The sequence below is a fragment of the Salvelinus sp. IW2-2015 genome, linkage group LG11 (genome assembly GCF_002910315.2).
Source record: "Salvelinus sp. IW2-2015 linkage group LG11, ASM291031v2, whole genome shotgun sequence".
Lineage (NCBI taxonomy): Eukaryota > Metazoa > Chordata > Actinopteri > Salmoniformes > Salmonidae > Salvelinus > Salvelinus sp. IW2-2015.
In genome coordinates this window covers 17,885,444-17,908,828 of record NC_036851.1, presented here as the reverse complement: position 1 = coordinate 17,908,828, position 23,385 = coordinate 17,885,444, and the positions used below count along the sequence as shown (strand labels likewise).

General features: G+C 45.1%; 1 protein-coding gene and 1 long non-coding RNA gene across 3 annotated transcripts in view; one reads left to right on the top strand and one right to left on the bottom strand.

Moving 5' to 3' along the window:
* Positions 1 to 23,385, bottom strand: part of LOC139028366 (uncharacterized) — a 474,307-nt gene that overhangs the window by 308,944 nt on the left and 141,978 nt on the right. The window lies entirely within an intron of this gene.
* LOC111969935 (chemokine-like protein TAFA-1) overlaps positions 7,308 to 23,385 on the top strand; it is a 282,898-nt gene continuing 266,820 nt past the window's right edge. Inside the window, exons 1-2 of one of the 2 annotated variants that reach the window (XM_023996334.2) lie at positions 7,308 to 8,033; positions 22,557 to 22,690. In XM_023996334.2, coding sequence (XP_023852102.1) covers positions 22,567 to 22,690 — 124 coding nt within the window. In that variant the 5' untranslated portion in view covers positions 7,308 to 8,033; positions 22,557 to 22,566. The remainder of the gene's footprint in view (positions 8,034 to 22,556; positions 22,691 to 23,385) is intronic. The other variant, XR_011480559.1, reaches the window with a different exon arrangement.

Here is a 23,385-nt window from a genome sequence, read left to right as displayed (position 1 = left end):
ACTATCGACCCGAAGCACTCACATCTGTAGCCATGAAGTGCTTTGAAAGGCTCTTCATGTTTAACATCAACACCATTATCGCAGAAACCCCCGACCCACTCTAATTTGCATAACCGCCCCAACAGATTCACAGATGATGCAATCTCTATTTGCACCCACACTGCCTTTACACCTGGACAAAAGGAACACCTATGTGAGAACGCTATTCATTGACTACAGCTCAGCGTTCAACACCATAGTGCCCTCAAAGCTCATCACTAAACACTTCCCTCTGCAACTAGATCCTGGACTTCCTGACGTGCCGCCCCCAGGTGGTAAGGGTAGGTAACAACACATCCACCACGCTGATCCTCACCACTGGGGACCCTCAGGGGTGCTTGCTTAGTCCCCTCCTGTACTCCCTGTTCACTCACAACTGTGTGACCAAGCACTACTCCAATACCATCATTAAGTTTGCTGACGACACAACAGTGGTAGGCATGATCACTGACAGCAATGAGAGGAGGTCAGAGACCTGGCTGTGTGGTGCCAGGACAACAATCTTTCCCTCAATGTAATCTAGGCAAAGGAGATGATTGTGGACTACAGGAAAAGGAGGACCGAGCACGCCCCCATTCTCATCGACGGGGCTGTAGTGGTGCAGGTTGAGAGCTTCAAGTTCCTTGGTGTCCACACCACCAACAAACTAACATGGTCCAAGCACAACAAGACAGTCGTGAAGAGGGCACGAGAAAACATATTCCTCCTCAGGAGACTGAAAAGATTTGGCATGGGTCCTCAGATCCTCAAATGGTTCTACACCTGCACCATCGAGAGCACCCTGACGGGTTGCATCACTGCCTGTTATGGCAACTGCTTGGCCTCCGACCACAAAGCACTACAGAGGGTAGTGCGTAAGGCCCAGTACATCACTGGGGCCAAGCTTCCTACCATCCAGGACCTCTATACCAGGCGGTGTCAGAGGAAGACCCTAAAAATTGTCAAAGACTCCAGCCACCCTAGTCATAGACTGTTCTCTCTGCTACCGCATGGCAAGTGGTACCGGAGCGCCAAGTCTAGGTCCAAGAGGCTTCTAAACAGCTTCTACCCCCAAGCCATAAGTGTCACGACTTCCATCGAAGGTGGCTCCTCTCCCTGTTCGGGCGGTGCTCGGCGGTCGTCGTCGCCGGCCTACTAGCTGCCACCGATCCATTTTTCCTTTTCGTTTGTGTCTGTCTGTTTTGTTTACACCTGTGTCCTATTAGTTGATTTCGGTGGGTTTATTAACCTTCGCTGCCTGCTAGTCTTTGTGCGGGATTGTTTTGCTCTGGTTACTTTGTTAGGGGTGCGTGTCTGCACCACGGGGTTGTCTTTTCTCACGGCAGTGGTACCCTTTTGGATGGTGTTTAGGAGTAGAGGTTTCTCCTCCGTGTGTAGCGTGTATTTCCCCCCCTCTTTTACCCTGCTGCTACTCTCTGTTATTATCTATGCATAGTCACTTTAGTCACTCTACCTACATGTACATATTACCTAAATTACCTCGACTTACCCGTGCCCCCGCACATTGACTCTGTACCGGTACCCCCTGTATATACTGTAGTCTCGCTATTGTTATTTTACTGCTGCTATTTTTGGTATTTTGGGGGTATTTTTCTTTAAACTGCATTGTTGTTTTAGGGCTTGTAAGTAAGCATTCCACTGTAAGGAGCATGTGACAAATACAATTTTATTTTATTTTATTATCAGCAGCACCTATCTTTTTATAACAAAATAATGCATATTGTATCCCCCTAGAGTCTAGGGGCCCGAGGCTGGGTTTCTACTAAGCTAGCCACATTGATAAACCTGGGGAAGTTCATGGCAGAAAAATAGCTAAATAGGGGTGGAGACCCGGTGTAAATCGGTGACGCCTCGCTACATAGAATACCAATCAAATGCCTTGCTTGGGCGGAGCTGTCACGTTCCTGACCTGTTTTCTGTTGTTTTGTATGTGTGTGATGGTCAGGGCGTGAGTTTTGGGTGGGCATTCTATGTTGTGTGTTTCTATGTTGGTTTAGGGTTGCCTGGTATGGCTCTTAATTAGAGGCAGGTGTTTTGCGTTCCTCTAATTAAGAGTCATATTTAGGTAGGTTGTTTCACTGTGTTCGTTGTGGGTGGTTGTTACCTGTCTCTGTGTTTGTGTTCTGCACCAGATAGGTCTGTATCGGTTTTGCACGTTTGTTATTTTGTAAGTTGTTTGTAGTGTTCACTTGTTCTTATAATTAAACATGTTGAGCACTGGCTACGCTGCATTTTGGTCCTCTCCTTCACCCCAGGAAGAAAACCTTTACAGGAGCTCCAATAGCGCTCAGTAGATTACTGTCGTAGGTGCAACAGTGCAGGACGATTATTTTTACAGTCTATGTTGAGGATGGCCGGGAAATTACTGATTAAAACCCCATCAAAGTGTGTTGATGAATGTCGATTTTGTGTATAGAGCCTACTACTGAGAAAACAGTGCAATATTGCAAAATAGCTTATGGAACAACTCTCTGCCAAATGTGTCTTTCACGGTCTGAAAACATTGACGAACATAACACAGGCATGTGGGGGGAGGATTCTTGAAATGTAACATTGAATCAAAATCTTGCCGCTGGGAGCCAGTGGACCATTCAAACCATTTTTACAATACAACATTCTCCAGACCTCCAAGGGAGGCATGACAGCGACGTGATTTTGGAGGTACAGCAACGCCGGACTACTGCTAAGCTATCATATGTAATTGTTTTCAGATGGTCATACCAAGGATCATTTAGCTATTTGACACCTGTAGGTTAAAATAATATCTATTTAAAAAAATGTTTTGATGAAACATTGATTTTGTCATTACTGCTATTAGCAAATAGAAACGCATTGAATAACAGATTCATAAATGGAAAAACAGTCAACCCTGCTGGTTATATACAGTGCCTTCGAAAAGTATTCAGACCCCTTGACTTTTTCCACATTTTGTTACGTTACAAGGGGTCTGAATACTTTCTGATGGCACTGTAGGCTAACTGCTGAACGGGGCTTAGAATATACTTTGATTTTATTGTTCAGGTTCACCATTAGAAATATGTTTGGTAGTTTTGCTTTAAACAATCAGTGTATTTGGTCATTTTTAAATATACAGGCTAAAGTTGACTATTTCATAAGGAGCAGCAATCATATTGAGAGGCACACTGCATTGACAAAGAGGAAGAGAAAAGAAGATAGCTAACAACTTCCAAACGGTCAAAATGACTTTGAAATGGGGGTGAAATCCAACGTTGTGCTAAATTGTGCTGTATATTTATTGGCTATGTCATAGCTAATTTGTAAACAATAAATATTGATACATTACTAGCTCAAACCCTTAATCTGCAAAAATGACAAGTTAATATTTGGTGATGGGGATTTCAGAACCAAAGTGGGAGGACATTGCCTGCCCCCCCTTATCAGATAGCGGGGTGGTATATTCCTAGTGTCCCTTAAGGCTCAGATCAGGTGCTACATAGTACATACACCATAATCATACATCATTTACACACACACACACACACACACACACACACACACAGTCTTGTACAGCTAACCTTGTGGAGACAATTCAGTCTCATTCAAAATCCTATTTTCCCTAACACTAAATCTAACCCTAACTCGTACTCTCACCCTAACCCTAACCCTAACCTAATATCACCAGTTAGTCCAATTTTTGTTGTGTTTATGCGACAAATGTTAATGCATCGAACCATATCGCATCGATTCATTCTCTAATCAATTTTTTTTTCAAAGTTAAAGGTATTATTAATGTATCGTATCGGAGCCTATGTATCTAGATACGTGTCAAATTGTGTTGAAAGGGAATGATGCACATCACTAATAAGTTGGTTTCATTTTCTGTGAAATGTCAGTCTGTGTCACGCCTGCCCCCGCTCCCCTTCCCTGGCGCTCGAGGGCGCCAGGCTACCCATCATTATACACACCTGTTACCATCATTACGCACAGCTGCGCTCATTGGACTCACCTGGACTCCCTCACTTTGTTGATTGTCCCTGCATATACAGTGGGGAGAACAAGTATTTGATACACTGCCGATTTTGCAGGTTTTCCTACTTACAAAGCATGTAGAGGTCTGTAATTTTTATCATAGGTACACTTCAACTGTGAGGGAGCGGAATCGTTAAGAACAAAAATCCAGAAAATTCAGATGTATGATTTTTGAAATAATTAATTTGTTGCATTTTAATTGCATGAATAAGTAATTTTGATCACTACAACCAGTAAGATTCCGGTCATCCAACAGACCTGTCTGTTTTTCTTTAGAAGCCCCTGTGATTCTATCATCATTACCTGTATTAACTGCACCTGTTTGAATCGTTACCTGTTATAAAAGACACCTGTCACACACAATCAAACAGATTCCAATCTTCCACAATGGCAAGACAGAGAGCTGTGTAAGGACACAGGGAATAAAAATTGTAGACCTGCACAAGGTGGGATGGCGCTACAGGACAATAGGCAAGCAGCTTGGTGAGAAGGAAACAACTGTTGGCGCAATTATTAGAAAATGGAAGAAGTTAAGATGACGGTCAACTACTCGGTCTGGGGCTCCAAGCAAGATTTCACCTCGTGGGCACATGAATGATCACGAGGAAGGTGAGGGATCAGCCCAGAACTACACGGCAGGACTGGTCAATGACCTGAGAGAGATGGGGACCACAAGTCTCAAAAGAAACAATTAGTAACACACTACGCCGTCATGGATTAAAATCCTGCAGCGCACGCAAGGTCCCCCTGCTTAAGCCAGTGCATGTCCAGGTGTCTGGAGTTTGCCAATGACCATCTGGATGATCCAGAGGAGGAATGGAGAAGGTCATGTGGTCTGATGAGACAAAAATAGAGCTTTTTGGTCTAACTCCACTCGCCGTGTTTGGAGGAAGAAGAAGTATGAGTACACCAACCACCAGCAGTGAATGAGGAACAATCCATAAGCATGGATGGGGAAATCATTCTTTGGGGATGCTTTTCTGCAAATGGGACAGGACGACTGCACCGTACCATTGAGGGGAGGATGGATGGGCCATGTATCGCAGATCTTGGCCAAAATTGCCAACACTCTCCTCCTCAGAAAGCAGCTTTGAAGATGGTCGTGGCTGGGTTTTTCCAGCATGACAACGACACGAAGCCACACAGCCATGGCAACTAAGGAGTGGCTCCATAAGAAGCATTCTCAAGGTCCTGGAGTGGCCTAGCCAGTCCTCCAGACCTGAACCCAATAGAAAATCTTTGGGAGGGAGCTGAAAGTCCGTATTGCCCAGCGACAGCCCCGAAACCTGAAGGATCTGGAGAAGATCTGTAGGGAGAGAGTGGGCCAAAAATCCCTGCTGCAGTGGTGTGCAACACTCTAGGTACAGAAGAATACAAGGAAAGTATGATTATCATGTCAATGTGAAACGACGGTTCTGGACAATATAGTTAGGAGCTTGATTCTGCTTTTCTGATGTATCAAATACTTATGTCATGCAATAAAATGCAAATTAATTACTTAAAAATCATAACATGTGATTTTCTGGATTTTTGTTTTAGATTCCGTCTCTCATAGTTGAAGTGTACCTATGATAAAAATTACAGACCTCTACATGCTTTGTAAGTAGGAAAACCTGCAAAATCGGCAGTGTATCAAATACTTGTTCTCCCCACTGTATGTCTGCTCCTCTGTGTTGTTCCCTGTAGTAGTATTGTTTGTAATGTCGTGTTTATGTCCTGATGCTGTTCTTGTTCCGTTGCATGTCCGTCTATATTAAATGGTTCACTCCCTGTACCTGCTTCTCATCTCCTGCGTCGGGCCTTACAGAATGATACTACCATTACAAGAAGAATCAGAGAGTATTTTGGGGGTTTTGTTTTGTTGGTGAAGTCGGACCCGGGGGCCGCCGCCGATGGAACTGAGGATGCCTAAGATGGATCGTCGGGCTGTCACACCTTAGCTGGCTCGAGAGGTTTCCTTGCCCCGGTTGGCTCGGCAGGTTCCCATCCCACGTCATGCTTCAGCCGGCTCGTCGGGCACCTATGCCTCAGCCGGCCCATAATTATTTTTGTTTTGTTGATACGTTGGGCTTGGATTCTGGAGCCAATGGAACCGGGGGTGCCTAAGCTGGCTCGTTGGGCTGTCACGCGCTAGTTGGCTCGAGAGGTTTCCTTACCTCGATTGGCTCGGCAGGTTCGCCCCTAGAGGGGGGTTACTGTCACGCCTGCTCCCGCTCCCCCAGGCTACCCATCATTATACGCACCTGTTACCATCATTACGCGCAGATGCGCTCATTGGACTCTGGACCTGGACTCCCTCACTTTGTTGATTGTCCCTGCATATATGTCTGCTCCTCTGTGTGGTTCCAAACAGCATTGTTTGTCGTGTTGTGTTTATGTCCAAATGCTGTTCTTGTTCCGTTGCATGTCCGTCTATATTAAATGGTTCACTCCCTGTACCTGCTTCTCATCTCCTGTGTTGGGCGTTACAGTCTTGGAGAGAGCTTTGGCAGGTGTGGCTGATTGCCATAAACATAGCCGGTTAACAGTAAGTCTAGCTAAAGGTGAACTCCTACATAGAGGGAGTTAGGTGGTCTATCCCCTATTTTACACACTCCATTTCCTCCTATAAACACTGTTGGTTGGTTTCCTTCTGCCTGACTGTGGACTAGCAACAACAACACGAAAACCAATGGACATCTATGCCCCTGAACCAGCAGATTCAGTTTGTGACTGAACATCAGGTGAATGCTCGCTCACTACGCCAGCTGTGGCAGATGCAACTTTGTTTGGGAGGTGTGAAACGGCAAGAGGATCTAGGTGCTAAACAAAGCCTCAATGCCACCACAAAAACAGGCAAGCCAGCAAAGCAGCCAGCGCTGGATAATGTGGTGATTACAGAGCTTGGATGAGGCAAACTCCCTTCTATTAAAAGCATCATGCTCTGAGCATATTTCAATCTCCGTTTAAACGCTGGATGGCAATGAGTAAAAGAGGCACATTCACTCCTCCTCCATACCCTCTCAATCCCTCTCAGCACACACACAGACACAGACAGACAGACAGACAGACAGACAGACAGACAGACAGACAAAGACAAGACAGACAGACAGACAGACAGACAGACAGACAGACACATACACATACACATACACATACACATACACACACAAAGGGACACACACCCAGTGACAAGCATTCCAGCTGTAAAGCACAGAGCATCATGTCTCGAGTGGAGGGGGGTTAATAGGCATGCTTCATTAGATGATAGTCTCGATGCAGAAGTGGGCAGTCTTGCTTTAAGACATGTGATCCAGCTCTCTCGCTCTCTCTCCCGCTCTCCCTCTCTCCCTCTCTTTCTCACCCTCTCTCTCTTGCTCTCTCTCTCTCTCTCTCTATGGACATTCCCTCTCTCTCCCTTTCGCTCTCTGGCTGGGCTGTATTGTAATACACATATAGACACTACTTAGTGCTTTGGAAAGAGGGTTGAGCCTCACACACACAACCAGAGCAGCTTCTCAATGGGGGGACGGAGCCAAGAGGAGACAGAACTATCGTTCCGCTGGAGCCAATCTCCGTCCGTATCTGAGAAGTGAGGAGGCAAATTAACTCCCTGTCGTCACGAGAGGGTTTCATCCTCACAGGAGTAAGAAGAGAGAGAAAAGGGAGAGGGAGAAAGAAGGAGAGAAAGGAGCTGCTGTCTGCGCTGATATATAGGTGACCTGAGCAGCTTTCCATCCTGTAAACCCTGGCTAGTTTGTGACAGAGTGTCGTGGCTGTGAGCTGAGGAGGTTTCTGGTGACTGCACTCTCAGGATTTCAGACGGACAGTGAGAGGAGGGAGCCGAAACAACAGAGCCCCTCACCCTCTTATCCTGCAGCGCTGTGCTCATTTACACCTGGATCTTTGTTGGGAATCCCTGGCCTCAGACTATGGATGGATTTAAGACAGTGTTGTGAGTCTGTTGGACAGACGGCGATACTGACAGCAGGGCTCCTTTTCTTCTGACCAGACAGAACACTCAGGTAAAGGGTTTATGGCTATTCTTTGGGACTCTGTTAGTGCTTTCTGATTATATTCTGTTCCTTTTTGAAAATATACTTTCATTTAAAACAATCGGATTATGGAGCTCTTTTAAGATAAGGTTTAGCTGTCATGTTTGCAAGAAGTGGAAGGGCTCCAGGAGCCACTGTATTGAGATGACAGGTATGAGCTGTGAGCAACAGACAGGCAGAGCATGTGACATGACCTGCATACATGTGTTGGATTGAACTGCTGTATGGTTTAATGAGGAGTGTAGGCTATGGACATTCCAGATATGGCGTGTTTTTGGACATTTCCTGTTGTCTGATATGCTGAAAGTGCCATGCAGTTCTAAGTAGGGCAGAGATGTCAGTCTCATGCTGCTACTTATGGAACACAATAGGCAAGGCTGTAACATGTAAATGTTCTAGCCCAGACCAAGTTACTTTTTAGAGTCTATTCTTTATTCATTTTAATGCAAGGCTATATTACAAACAGTTATTAGTCTTAATTGAGATGTGAAATTGACACATGAAATCCATATCAAGTCTATTCCATTGACATTTTTCTACAGGCTATCCTAAGCTGAATCGTGTCAAAGGCATTTACTATGTAAAATTGCCCCTTTACAACCATGTTGTAGGGAAAGCTAAACATCAGCAGGAAGCCTATCTTGTGCAGAGACAGTGCGCAGGTGTGTCCGAGCAGGGGCCATTGCACTACGTGTTTCGTCTAAATTGGCCGGACATTGGATGCTCCTAAGAAAGGCAATGTAACATACATTCCACAACCATCAAGGCGATATAAATCAATGGTCTAATTAGACCACAAAGAGACAACCAAACGGCTAGTTAAACAGGCGCAAATGGCCAATCCTGCATGAAGTGCGCATTGGTTCTTTATTCATCAAAAACCACAGAGGTAGGGATTCAAACTAAAAGTCATGTGTAAATGAATTGCTTTACATAGCACTGACATGGTGATTAGAATTTTTTTATGTGGCTACCATTAACTCGTGAAAGTTGTCCGTTTACATTGAAATTCATAGGCCTAAGCCTGTGTGGTCCAAATATCTTTCTGAGTCCGTATTCTCTCGCGCTGTCGGTCAAGACAACATTCCTTATTTGACATGAATGCATGCTGACAGTCCAAGAGTTGCTCAGAGCTGAACCGAAAGGAGGGGAGGACGAAAGAGCAGCTTCTTCTCTTCATGCAGTTGTTCAGGCTAAAGATTCCGTTTTTTTTCCAGGAACAAGGCAGTTTGCCAGAGAGAAACAGCGCTGTAAAAAGCATTCCCTGGGGAACAGTTCACATTTCCACAAAACTGCGGATTACAGCGGATTTATTGCAGGAGAGGGGATTACAATATGCCGTTAATAATTATATGATTAATTTCTGCTTGTTGAATATTCAGTAGGCTAGTCTCAATGTCATTGCAGGGTAGAGGAAGGTCTACTTTTTCTCAAACCGACATGCAGATACCAAGTTTCTAGCCTATAGTTTGGATATTTTTTTTTTAGATAGGCAGCTACACAAGCAGAGTATGCAACAGAATAGCCTAAATAGGCGACATGTGTAAATGATTCCCCACTTCAAATAGTCTTTGAAGCAATTGTTTTCACAATTAATAAATGTGAAACTCTTATTCAGTAATAACTCAGAAGTGGTGTAAAACAGGCATTATAGCCGACTAAGCACGGACCGACTCCGAGGTCTTTTGGAGGTCTGTTTTTGGTGGTGTCTGGACCGGATGTTTTGTGGGGGTCTTTTGGTGCGATCTGGATCGGCCTTGATTTCACAACCAATCTGAACTAATCATAGACCTAAAGTACCATTCAAAAGTTTGCAAACACCTACTCATTCAAGGGTTTTTCCTTTCTTTTTTACTATTTTCTACGTTATAGAATAATAGTGAAGACATCAAAACTATGAAATAACACATATAGAATCATGTAGTAACCAAAAAAGTGTTAAACAAATTAAAAGATATTTGATATTCTTCAAAGTAGCCACTGCCTTGATGACAGTTTTGCACACTCTTGGTATTCTCTCAAACAGCTTCACCTGGAATGCTTTTCCAACAGTCTTGACATATGCTGAGCAGTTCTTGGCTGCTTTTCCTTCACTGTGTGGTCCAACTCATCCCAAACCATCTCAATTGGGTTGAGGTCGGGTGATTGAGGAGGCCAGGTCATCTAATGCTGCACTCCATCACTCTCCTTCTTGGTCAAACAGCCCTTACACAGCCTGGGTGTGTGTTGAGTCATTGTCCTGTTGAAAAACAAATGATAGTCCCACTAAGCGCAAACCAGATGGGATGGCATATCGCTGCAGAATGCTGTGGTAGCCATGCTGGTTAAGTGTGCCTAGAATTATAATTAAATCACTGACAGTGTCACAAGAAAAGCACACCCACACCATCACACCTCTCCCTCCGTGCTTCATGGTGGGAACTACAGATGCAGAGATCATCCGTTCACCTACTCTGTGTCTCACAAAGACACAGCGGTTGGAAACAAAAATCAAAATTTTGGACTCATCAGACAAAAGGACAGATTTCCACCGGTCTAATGTACATTGCTCATGATTCTTGGCCTAAGCAAGTCTCTTCTTATTTTTGGTGTCGTTTAGTAGTGTTTTTTTTGTAGCTAGTTGAGAGAATGTCAACAGTGTTCAAAGCTGTCATCAAGGCAAAGGGTGGCACTTTGAAGCTACTTTGAAGAGTATCAAATATAAATATATATTTGATTTGTTTAACACTTTTTTGGTTACTACATGATTCCATATGTGTTATTTCATAGTTTTGATGTCTTCACTACAATTCTACAATGTAGAAAAATAGTAAAAATAAAGAAAAACCCATGCACTGAGTAGGTGTGTCCAAACTGTTGACTGGTACTGTATATGTTGTGTTCAGATTTCATCCTATCCGGCCTTGATTTCAACGTCCACAGACATACTGTCCGGACCGGCCTGTATTTGGCCGAAACATGGAAGTCTATCATTGTTTCAGATTTGGTCCTGTCCGTACCAGCTTTGATTTGGCCCAAACATAGATGTCTATAACTGGTTCAGATCTGATCCTGTCCGTACTAGCTTTGATTTGGCCCAAACATAGACGTCTATAATTGATTCAGATTGGTTCGGTCCGGACCTGACTAAATCTGAACCAATCATAGACATCTATGTTTCACAAGTTTGAACAGCACAGTGCAGTAGAGCACAGCAGAGTACAGTACATTACAGTAAAGTATAGTAAAGAAACAGAGTACAGTACTCTAGAGTACAGTACAATACAGTAGAGCACAATAGATTACAGTAAAGTAAAGAAAGCGTACTGTACTCTACTGTGCTCTACAGTGCTCTAGTAGGGATGTGCATCTTTCCCCTTGAAGACGATTCGATTCATATCTAGATACTGTACATGGGCTCCGATTCAATACAGGAATGATACGCTTTAGTTTGAAATGATTCAGTGCAATTCGGTTTGATTAGAGGAACGAATCGATGCGATTTGGTCCGATGTGATATGATCCGACACACTAACATTTGTTGCATAAACACGTGTGTGTGTGTGTAAATTATTTAAATGTCTATGGTGTTTGTAAGCACCTGAGATGAGCCATAAGGTAGACTGGGCATCTACAACCCCACTATCAGATTAGGGGGAGCAATGTATAGGCTGTCCACTTTTGATCTGAAATCACCATCACCCGCTAATTAAAGTTTTTGCAGATTAAAAGTAATTGAGCTAGTAATGTATCAATATTTATCTTAAGGAATTTGCTATAACATAGCAAATGATATGATAGAACAAATCAAATGGTTTTGACCATTTACACATTTTTACTGGAGTGAGATTCTCTTTTCCTCCCACATTGACCATGCAGTGTGGCTCACAAAAGTGATTGCTGTCCTAGTTATGGAATTATCAACTTTACCCTTAAATGGTCAGATGACGCAGATGCTAAGCTACAGGACTGTTTTGCTAGCACAGACTGGAATATGTTCACAACATCAGTCACTGGCTTCATCAATAAGTGCATCGATGACGTCGTCCCCACAGTGACCATACGTACATTTCCCAACCAGAACCCATGGATTACAGACAACATCCGCACGGAGCTAAAGGCTAGAGCTGCCGCTTTCAAGCAGTGGGACACTAATCCGGACACTTATTAGAAATCCTGCTATGCCCTCAGATGAACCATCAAACAGGCAGAGCGTCAATACAGGACTAAGGTTGAATTTTACTACACCGGCTTTGATGCTCGTCGGATATGGCAGGGCTTGAAAACTATTACAGACTACAAAGGGAAACCCAACTGTGAGCTGCCCAGTGATGCCAGCCTACCAGACGAGCTACATGCTTTTTATGCTTGCTTTGAGGCAAGCAACACTGAAGCATGTATGAGAGCACCAGCTGTTCCAGATGACTATGTGATCACGCTCTCCGTAGCCGATGTGAGCAAGACCTATAAACAGGTCAACATTCACAGATGGATTTCCAGGACTTTTACTCAAAGCATGCGTGGACCAACTGGCGGGTGTCTTCGCTGACATTTTCAACCTCTCCCTGGCTGAGTCTGTAATACCTACATGTTTCAAACAGACCACCACAGTCCCTGTGCCCAAGAAAGCAAAGTTAACCTGCCTAAATGATTATCGCCCCGTAGCACTCACGTCGGTAGCTATGAAGTGCTTTGAAAGGCTGGTCATGGCTCAAATCAACACCATCATGCCGGAAACCCTAGACCCACTCTGATTCACATACCGCCCCAACAGATCCACAGATGAATCAATCTCATACGCACTCCACACTGCCCTTTTCCACCTGGACAAAGGAACACCTATGTGAGAATGCTATTCATTGATTACTGCCCAGCGTTCAACACCATATATGTCCACAAAGCTTATCACTAAGCTAAGGACCCTGGGACTAAACACTTCCCTCTGCAACTGGATCCTGGACTTCCTGATGGGCCGTCCCCACGTGGTAAGGGTAAGCAACAACACATCCACCACGTTGATCCTCAACACTGGGGACCCTCAGGTGTACTTGCTTAGTCCCCTCCTGTACTCCCTGTTCACCCACAACTGTGTGGCCAAGCACTACTCCAATACCATCACTACGTTTGCTGACAACACAGCAGTGGTAGGCCTGATCACTGACAGCAATGAGACAACCTATAGGGAGGAGGTCAGAGACCTGGCAGTGTGGTGCCAGGAAAACAACCTCTCTGTCAATGTGAACAAGACAAAGGAGGTAATCGTGGACTATAGGAAAAGGAGGGCCGAACAGGCCCCCATTAACATCGATGGGACTGAAGTGGAGCGGGTTGAGAGTTTCAAGTTCTTTAGTGTCCATATCACCACCACACTGTCATGGTCCAAACACACAAAGACAGTTGTGAAGAGGGCACGACTACACCTTTTCCCCCACAGGAGACTGAAAAGATTTGGGATGGGTCCCCAGATCCTCAAAAACTTCTACAGCTGCACATCGAGAGCATCCTGACCGGTTGCATCACCGCCTGGAATGGCAACTGCTCAGCATCTGACCCGTAAGGCGCTACAGAGAGTAGTGCATATGGCCCAGTATATCACTGGGGCCAAGCTTCCTGACATCCAGGACCTATATACTAGGCAGTGTAAGAGGAAGGCCCAACAAACTGTCAACCTTACGGCAAGCGGTACCGGAGCTCCAAGTCTTGGACAAAAAGGCTCCTTAACAGCTTCTACTCCCAAGCCATAAGACTGCTGAACAACTAAACTAATCATATACCCCCCCATTGTTATTACACTGCTGCTACACGCTCTTTATTATCTATGCATAGTCACTTTACAAATTACCTCAAATAACCTGTACCCCCGCACATTGACTCAGTACCCCTTGTATATAGCCTCATTATTGTCATGTAAATGTGTTGTGTTGCTTTTTGATTGACTTGATTTTTTTACTTTAGTTTATTTAGTAAATATTTTATTATCTCTATTTCTTTAACTGCATTGTTGGTTAACGGCTTGTAAGTAAGCATTTCATGGTAAGGTTGTATTCGGCGCATGTGACAAATAAAATGTGATTTGATTTAATATTGCAAAAAGATTTGCAAAGCATTTCACTTTTTGTCCTTAATACAAAGCCTTATGTTTGGGGCAAATCCAATACAAAACATTACTGAGTACCTGAGTACTACTCATACCACTCATATTTTTAAGTATAGTAGTAGCTGCATAATTGTCACGATCGTTATAATGAGTGGACCAAGATGCAGCGTGGTATGGTTCCATCCTCTTTATTAGGTAGTGAAACTCAAAGAAAACAATAAAGCGCAAAACGAAACGTGAAGCTCATGTAGTGCTCGCAGGCAACTATACCTAGACAAGATCCCACAAAGGACAATGGGGAAATGGCTGCCTAAATATGATCCCCAATCAGAGACAACGATAAACAGCTGCCTCTGATTGGGTACCATACCAGGCCAACATAGATAATTAATCACCTATATAACCCACCCTGGTCACTGTCACGCCCTAACCAACACAGAGAATAAACAGCTCTCTATGGTCAGGGCGTGACAATAATGTTATGGGTATGCTTGTAATCATTAAGGACTGAGGATTTTTTCAGGATATAAAATAAACTAAATGAAGCTAAGCACAGGCAAAATCCTAGAGGAAAACCTGGTTCAGTCAGCTTTCTACCAGACACTGGGAGATTAATTCAACTTTCACCAGGACAATAACCTAAAACACAAGTCCAAATCTACACTGGAGTTGCTTACCAAGAAGAATGTAAATGTTCTTGAGTTTTTGACTTAAATCTACTTGAAAATCTATGGAAATGCCTGAAAATGGTTGTCTAGAAATGATCAACAACCAATTTGACAGCGCTTGAAAAGAATAATGGGTAAATATTGCACAATCCAGGCGTGGAATGCTCTTAGAAAAATGTCTAAAAACATGTTTATCATTATGGGGTATTGTGTGTCGATGGGTCAGCAAAATTATCTACTTAATCCAATTTTAAATCAGGCTGTAACACAACAAAATGTGAAATAATGCAAGGGGTATGAAAACTTACTGAAGGCACTGTAGATAAAGAAAAACACATCACAGTCAAAGCAAATAATTATGTAACTGTTACTGAGAATGTATTGTAGTTGAAGTGGTGTGTTGGTTTATTCTGTAGGTTGGACTACTTTGAACATCATTGGTGCCAGTTTTCAAGTTTTTGAAAAAGCTAAAATAAGTGAATGTAATGAACCTCCCGCACCTCAGACTCCTGGAGTGGGCCAGCCACCACCGGCCTGAGGAGAGACACATGGAACGAGGGGTTAATGCGGTAATCGGGGGGAAGCTGTAACCTGTAACATGCCTCGTTCACTCTCCACAGGACTTTAGATGGCCCCACAAAACGCGGACCCAGCTTCCGACAGGGCAGGCGGAGGGGCAGGTTTCGGGTCGAGAGCCAGACCCTGTCCCCCGGGGTCTCACTGCGGTGACGGTCTGCACCAACTTTCTGGCGCAGTACGGCGCGCTGAAGGTGGACGGCGTCCCATGTTTCTTCTGCGCGCCGGAACCAGTCGTTCACCGCAGGAGCCTTGGTCTGACTCTGATACCAAGGAGCCAGAACCGGCTGATACCCCAATACACACTGGAATGGAGAAAGGTTAGTGGAGGAGTGGCGGAGTGAGTTCTGGGCCATCTCTGCCCAGGGCACGAATGCCGCCCACTCCCCCGGCCGGTCCTGGCAATAAGACCTCAGAAACCTACCCACATCCTGGTTAACTCTCTCCACCTGCCCGTTACTCTCGGGGTGAAAACCTGAGGTAAGGCTGACCGAGACCCCCAGACGTTCCATGAACGCCTTCCAGACCCTTGACGTGAACTGGGGACCCCGATCAAATACTATATCCTTAGGCACCTCGTAGTGCCGGAAGACGTGTGTAAACAGGGCCTCCACACTTTGTAGGGCCGTAGGGAGACCGGGCAAAGGAAGGAGACGACAGGACTTAGAAAAACGATCCACAACGACCAGGATCGTTGTGTTACCCTGTGAAGGTGGAAGATCGGTTAGGAAATCCACTGACAGGTGCGACCACAGCCGTTGTGGAACGGGTAAGGGTTGTAACTTACCTCTGGGTAGGTGTCTAGGAGCCTTGCACTGGGCGCACACCGAGCAGGAGGAAACATAAACCCTCACATCCTTAGCTAAAGTTAAGTACTTCCCACTAAGACAGTGCACCGTCCGACCGATCCCAGGATAACCAGAGGAGGGTGACGTGTGGGCCCAATAGATCAGCCGGTCGCGGACAGCAGACGGAACGTACAGACGCCCAACTGGACACTGAGGGGGAGCAGGCTCTGCACGTGATGCCCGCTTAATGTCTGCGTCCAGCTCCCACACTACCGGCGCCACCAAACAAGAGGTGGGGAGTAATGGAGTGGGATCCATGGGCCACTCCTCTGTGTCATACAGCCGGGACAATGCGTCTGCCTTAACGTTCTGGGAGCCTGGTCTGTAAGAAAGGGTAAACACAAAATGGGTGAAAAACATGGCCCACCTTGCCTGGCGAGGGTTCAGTCTCCTCGCCGCCTGGATGTACTGCAGATTGCGGTGGTCAGTCCAGATGAGAAAAGGGTGTCTAGCCCCCTCAAGCCAATGTCTCCACGCCTTCAGGGCCTTGACGACAGCCAACAACTCCCGGTCCCCCACGTCATAGTTTCGCTCCGCCGGGCTGGGCCTCTTCGAGAAGAAGGCACAAGGGCAGAGCTTCGGTGGCGTACTCGAGCGCTGAGAGAGCACAGCTGCTATCCCATCCTTGGACGCGTCCACCTCCACTATGAACGCCAAAGAGGGATCCGGATGGGCCAGCACGGGAGCCGAGGTAAACAAAGCCCCCAGGTGACTGAAAGCCCTGTCCGCCTCAGCTGTCCACTGCAAGCGCACCAGGCCCCCCTTCAGCAGTGAAGTAATGGGAGCCGCTACTTGACCAAAACCCCGGATAAACCTCCGGTAGTAGTTGGAAAACCCTAGGAATCGTGGCACCTCCTTTACCGTGTTGGGAGTCGGCCAATTACGCACGGCTGCAATGCGGTCACTCTCCATCTCCACCCTAGGAAGGAGACGGACTGTTGAAAGAACAGGCATTTCTCAGCCTTGACGTACAGGCCATGCTCCAACAGGCGACCAAGCACTTTGCGCACCAGGGACACATGCTCGGTGCGTGTAGCGGAGTATATCAAAATGTCATCAATATACACCACTACACCCTGCCCGTGCAGGTCCCTGAAAATCTTGTCTAGAAAAGCTTGGAAGACTGATGGCGCATTCATCAACCCGTACGGCATGACGAGGTACTCATAGTGCCCAGAGGTGGTACTGAAAGCCGTCTTCCACTCGTCTCCCTCTCGGATACGCACCAGATTGTAAGCGCTCCTGAGATCTAGTTTGGTGGAAAAGCGCACCCCTTGCATAGACTCTGTCGCTGTGGATATGAGAGGTAGCGAGTAACTATACCTCACCGTGATCTGATTTAGACCCTGGTAGTCAATACACGGACGCAGACCTCCCTCCTTCTTCTTCACAAAAAGAAACTCGAGGAGACGGGTGAAGTGGAGGTCTGAATGTACCCCTGACGCAGGGATTCGGAGACATATGTTTCCATAGCCTCCGTCTCCGCCTGTGAGAGGGGATGCACGTGACTCCTGGGAAGTGCAGCGTCTACCAGGAGATCTATCGCACAATCGCCCCGTCGATGAGGTGGTAATTGAGTCCCCTTCTTTTTAGAGAAGGCGAGAGCCAAATCGGCATATTCAGGGGTAATGCGCAAGGTGGAGACCTGGTCTGGACTCTCTACCGTAGTAGCACCAACGGAAACCCCTAAACACCGATGGACGTCCTCGCGCAGACTGCAGCAGTAGTGGTCGATCAGGGCCCTGTTGTTCCATCCCACGCCGGAACTCCAGGGCAAACTCCTGGGCGCTCCTCGTCTCCTGCCTCAGATGGAATAGGCACTCACCCGCCGCACTGCCGTCGGGCGGGTGGTCGAAGACTGCCCGGAAACGGCGGGTGAACTCCTCAAAATGGTCCAACGCCGCATCTCCCTCTCCACACGGCGTTGGCCCACTCCACGGCTTTCCCGGTGAGGCACGAGACGAGGGCGGACACCCTCACATGGTCCGATGGAGCTGGGTGGACCGTGGCCAGATAGAGGTTAAGTTGAAGGAGGAACCCCTGGCAGTTGGCAGCACTACCGTCGTACTCCTGTGGCAAGAAGAGACGGATCCCACTGGGCTCAGGCGGGAAAGGGGCGCTCAGGAGAGACCCCAGTTGTGCTGGTGGAGGCGCTGGAAGAACTCTCTGTCTCTCCCAGCGGTCCATTGTCTGGACAACGCAATCCATGGCGGCGCCCAGATGGAGAAGCATAACCGCATGCTCCTGGACACGCTCCTCCACCTCCATGGCCGGGGTACCTTCTCCTGCTGACTCCATAGGTGGTCGGAGATTCTGTAATGGGTGCGTGTTGGTGGAAGGGAAGTCAGGTGCAGGAGAATGAACTTGGTAAAACGGAGTTGTTTAATAAATGCTGTTAAAACTACAAAAACCAAAATGTACAAAATAACAAAAGTGGGTACAAAACCCGTCGCACACCAACATAAAACATGCACACTCACATACAATCAAACAATCTCCGACAAGGACATGAGGGGAAACAGAGGGTTAAATACACAACATGCAATTGATGCGATTGGAACCAGGTGTGAAGGAACACATGACAAAACCAATGGAAAATGAAAAATGGATCAGTGATGGCTAGAAGGCCGGTGACGTCGACCGCCGAACACCACCCGAACAAGGAGAGGGACCCGACTTCGGCGGAAGTCGTGACAGTGAATGCTACAGATGGGAGCAATAATAAATATTCCATGTTGTAATCTTCATTTGGCTCCTCTTTCCTAAATTCAATGCAAAAAAAGTAATATTATTGTGATAATGCTTACTTCGTTGAGAATGTACGTGCAGTTGGTCATAGAATCACAAACCCCAAAATATGCATTTTCATCATCCGTAAATGCCATATTTTCATTTTTTTTTTCAGAACTGAAAATTTACCTGATTTCAATGTCCGAAAAATATGTATTTTCAACATCTGGAAAATACAGTATGTATTTAAAATGTCAGAAAAACACGTTTTTTCACCTTTATTTCAGAACCTTAATTGAGCCAACTTCAATGTCTTTTCAACTTAATTTTGCTTACTGGGAGGTCTCTTTAGGTCTGCTGAATCTTTGCCATTTATCAATACTATAACAACAAAAAACTACCAAGAGGACAACACAACGGCAATCTGTGCCATACTACGGTCCAAACGTGTTTCACGAACAAGGGAGATAGCGAGAAGGCGCTGGACAACAGTCTTTCAGTTGAAGTCAGGCATTTTATTTTACGACAATTGATTAGTGTTCAGCAGTCGACTTGAATATAAAAGGTGTCAATATTTTTTATTTTTTTTATTTTATTTCACCAGGTAGTGTAGTTGAGAACAAGTTCTCATTTACAACTGCGACCTGGCCAAGATAAAGCAAAGCATTGCGACACAAACAACAACACAGAGTTACACATGGAATAAACAAACATATAGTCAATAACACAATAGAGAAAAAAAGTATATATACAGTGTGTGCAAATGAGGTAAGATAAGGGAGGTAAAGGCAATAAATAGGCCATAGTGGGGAAATAAATACAATTGAGCAATTAAACACTGGAGTGATAGATGTGCAGAAGATGAATGTGCAAGAGAGATACTGGGGTGCAAAGGAGCAAAAAACTAAATAACAGTATGGGGATGAGGAAGTTGGATGGACTATTTACAGATGGGCTATGTACAGGTGCAGTGATCTGTGAGCTGCTCTGACAGCTGGAGCTTAAAGTTAGTGAGGGAGATATGGGTCTCCAGCTTCAGTGATTTTTGCAAATCGTTCCAGTCATTGGCAGCAGAGAACTGGAAGGAAAGGCGGCCAAAGGAGGAATTGGCTTTGGGGGTGACCAGTGAAATATACCTGCTCGAGCACGTGTTACGGGTGGGTGCTGCTATGGTGACCAGTGAGATGAGATAAGGCGGGGCTTTACCTAGCAAAGAATTATAGATGACCTGGAGCCAACAGATTGATAAAATACTCTCAAAGGCATAGTTCAACCAAATTACAATATGACACATTGGTTTCCTTACCCTGTAAGCAATCTATGGACAACGTGTGACAGCACTCCATGCTTTGGTTTTGTTTCCCTGGCATTGTTTCCATATTCTAACGTTTTAGCATTTGTGGCACAAATCTGATTCATGTCATGGTACCGATATTAGCATTTTTCGCACATCATGTCCAAATCAACTAAAAGATTCTAAAATGTATTGTGAAGCTCAACAAAGTCACATATAGATGATTTGACATACTGTGCAAAAACTGCTAATATCAGTACCATGACTTGAATAGGATTTGTACCACAAATGCTGAAACGTTAGCATTTGGAAACAGTGCCAAATAAACTAAACCAAAGCATGGATTGCCGTTTGTGATAGATGGTGGCAGATTGTGGTAAATTGCGTCATTCTGGCAACAATGGCTAACACTCAAATAATGTGCCATAGAAGTCTGTGGCACCCCGCAAGCTGTGCTGCAGTACGCCACAATTTTTAAAGGAAGAACCACTGTATCTTTCAACTCTGCCGTGATGTTTAACATACAATTTGAATCTATCTAATCAAATATAATCCACAGATTGTGAGTTGAAGATAAATACTTTTACTTAGAGCATTAGTATATTATTATCTGACCGACCAGGTTTCTCCAGATCTCCCAACAATGCTATTTCTAGGGTCAATTTTTGATTAATGTTGTGCTTTTTCAGCCATTCCCGAACCTGAGACCGGAAACTGGTTACCTAAGGGCTATACCAGAAGAAAGGGTATATTGATTCTGTATCCTCACAACAAAATCTGCAGAGCTGCGATGATTGTATGCTCTAAATATTCAACATTTTGATGGTGGCAAGAATTCTGTACAATAATTTTAACTGAAAAGCACAACGTCTTGAACCTTGCGTCATTTTATATCACTCATTCCCCCTGTGCTATAAAATCGGTACATCAAAAATCTCTTCCCAGCTATTTTGCAATCTGTATAGCACAGCTGTCAACATTCTGGTCCTCAAATGAAACTGGTATACTTTTTTGGGGTAATGCTGTAATTAATTGGCTGTAATCTTGGATTGAGCGGACCTTCCCATAAGTCTGATAACTCCATGAAAGACATAACTGTACCCTTCCAATTTACTATATAATTTACAAGCACTCTGAGATTGTTTATCAGTATGGGACCAGGTCACTTTTACAAATGAGGATGTGGAAAATCTACTGAATGACTGGGATGCAGTTTTGGAAGGCTATAGTGAATTCAGGACCGAGCATGTTTCAGAGTAGAAGTATGAGGAGAGGAGGTAGTAACACCTGGAGAGGTGGAGTTATTATTCACTGTGAGGAAGGGCGAGCGAGGCGTGGGTCCATATGTCGGCCTTCAGCAGCCGTTAGGCGATCGTTAAATGAATGGCCAAGGTGTCTCATCATGCCTTTAGGTGTGGAATGGAAGCATACATTTTGGGCCTTTATATTTTGAGTTGGTAGGCTACAGTGTGTACATGGTGTGAAGAAGATGATCAAAATTGGTTGATTTGTGATCTTTGGTTTAAGTAGTGTCTATTTTCCAATTGCACAGTGTTGTTTGGAACTCATAAAATATGGCCATCGTTGGAGAGGTGACTGTGTTGCGGCTAATATCTTTGCTACAAAGGCAACACTAGGGATTTAATGGTCCTGTTTTCTCTGTATCTACCCCATTTACAAGTCTGGGATATTTTTTTTGTCTGTCTGAGTCGTGTCACAATCATTTTTGGTGTAGTATGGTGATTTTTGACAAGTTTGACCTTGTCCCTTTCTCTTCAGATAGACTTGTTTTGATTGTCCTGGGATAGCCCTCCCCATGTTGGTCATGTCGATCAATGTTTATACATGTTTTTTCTTCTAAGAGCCACTGTCCCTGACTTCACCTCTCCTAACCTCTCTCATTTGGTTTGTGTTTCTTTTTAATATTCCTTCCATGTATTTTGTGGGTCACCCTCCATCACCCCTCAGTCTTTTCTATCTCCTCCATTAGACACCCTCTGCCATGTCTCTTTAACCCTCTGCCCTCCTCCTGTAGCTGCCCCTGCCATGTCTCTTTAACCCTCTCTCAGTCATCCTCCTGTAGCTGCCCCTGCACTGACATGTCTCTTTAACCCTCTCTCAGTCCTCCTGTAGCTGCCCCTGCCCTGACAAGTTTCTTAAACCTTCTGTCTGCTCTCCTCCTGTAGCTGCTCTGCCACCCTGCCCTGTCTCTTTAACCCTCTCTCTGCCCTCCTCCTGTAGCCACTCTGCCACCCTGCCCTGCCATGTTGCTTTAACCTTCTCTTTGCACTCTTTCTGCAGCCGCTCTGCCATGTCCTGGTTCCTGGGCCTGTGGATTAGCCTAGGCTTCCTGCTGCTGTGCCAGGCCACACTGTACGAGACTATCCAGCAGCACCACGTTCCGCGGCCCGGACGCAATGCCATACAGATCCTGGGTGAGCCCCTGTCTCCGTTCTGTCTGCCACATCACATGCTACCCAGTACCCAGCCAGTCTCTCAGGGGAGCTCTCTGAGAAGTGTCAGGGTAAAATAATGCTATGTTACCATTCACTGTGTCCCTGGTGGATACAGTGAGAAAACAGTCTTCTGTCTTTTTGTAATAGCGATGGTTTTTGATGGTGGTTTGAAACCACTATGGTAGCTACTGTGAGAAGAAGAATAGTGCCCTGTGTTTGCGTTCGTTTTTGTACTTGTTTGCTTCTATAGATGCTAGCATGGTATAATGGATTGTTTGTTTCTGTAGACGCTAGCATGGTATAATGGATTGTTTGATTCTATAGATGCTAGCATGGTATAATGGATTGTTTGTTTCTATAGACGCTAACATGGTATAATGGAGTTTTTGTTTCTATAGATGCTAGCATGGTATAATGGATTGTTTGTTTCTATAGACGCTAACATGGTATAATGGATTGTTTGTTTCTATAGACGCTAACATGGTATAATGGATTGTTTTTAATTACACATGTAGAATCATGTAGTAACCAAAAAAGTGTGAAACAAATCAAAATATATTTTATATTTGAGATTCATACAAGTAGCCACCCTTTGCCATGACGACAGCTTTTGCACACTCTTGGCATTCTCTCAATCAGCTTCATGAGGATTTTTTCCCCAACAGTCTTGAAGG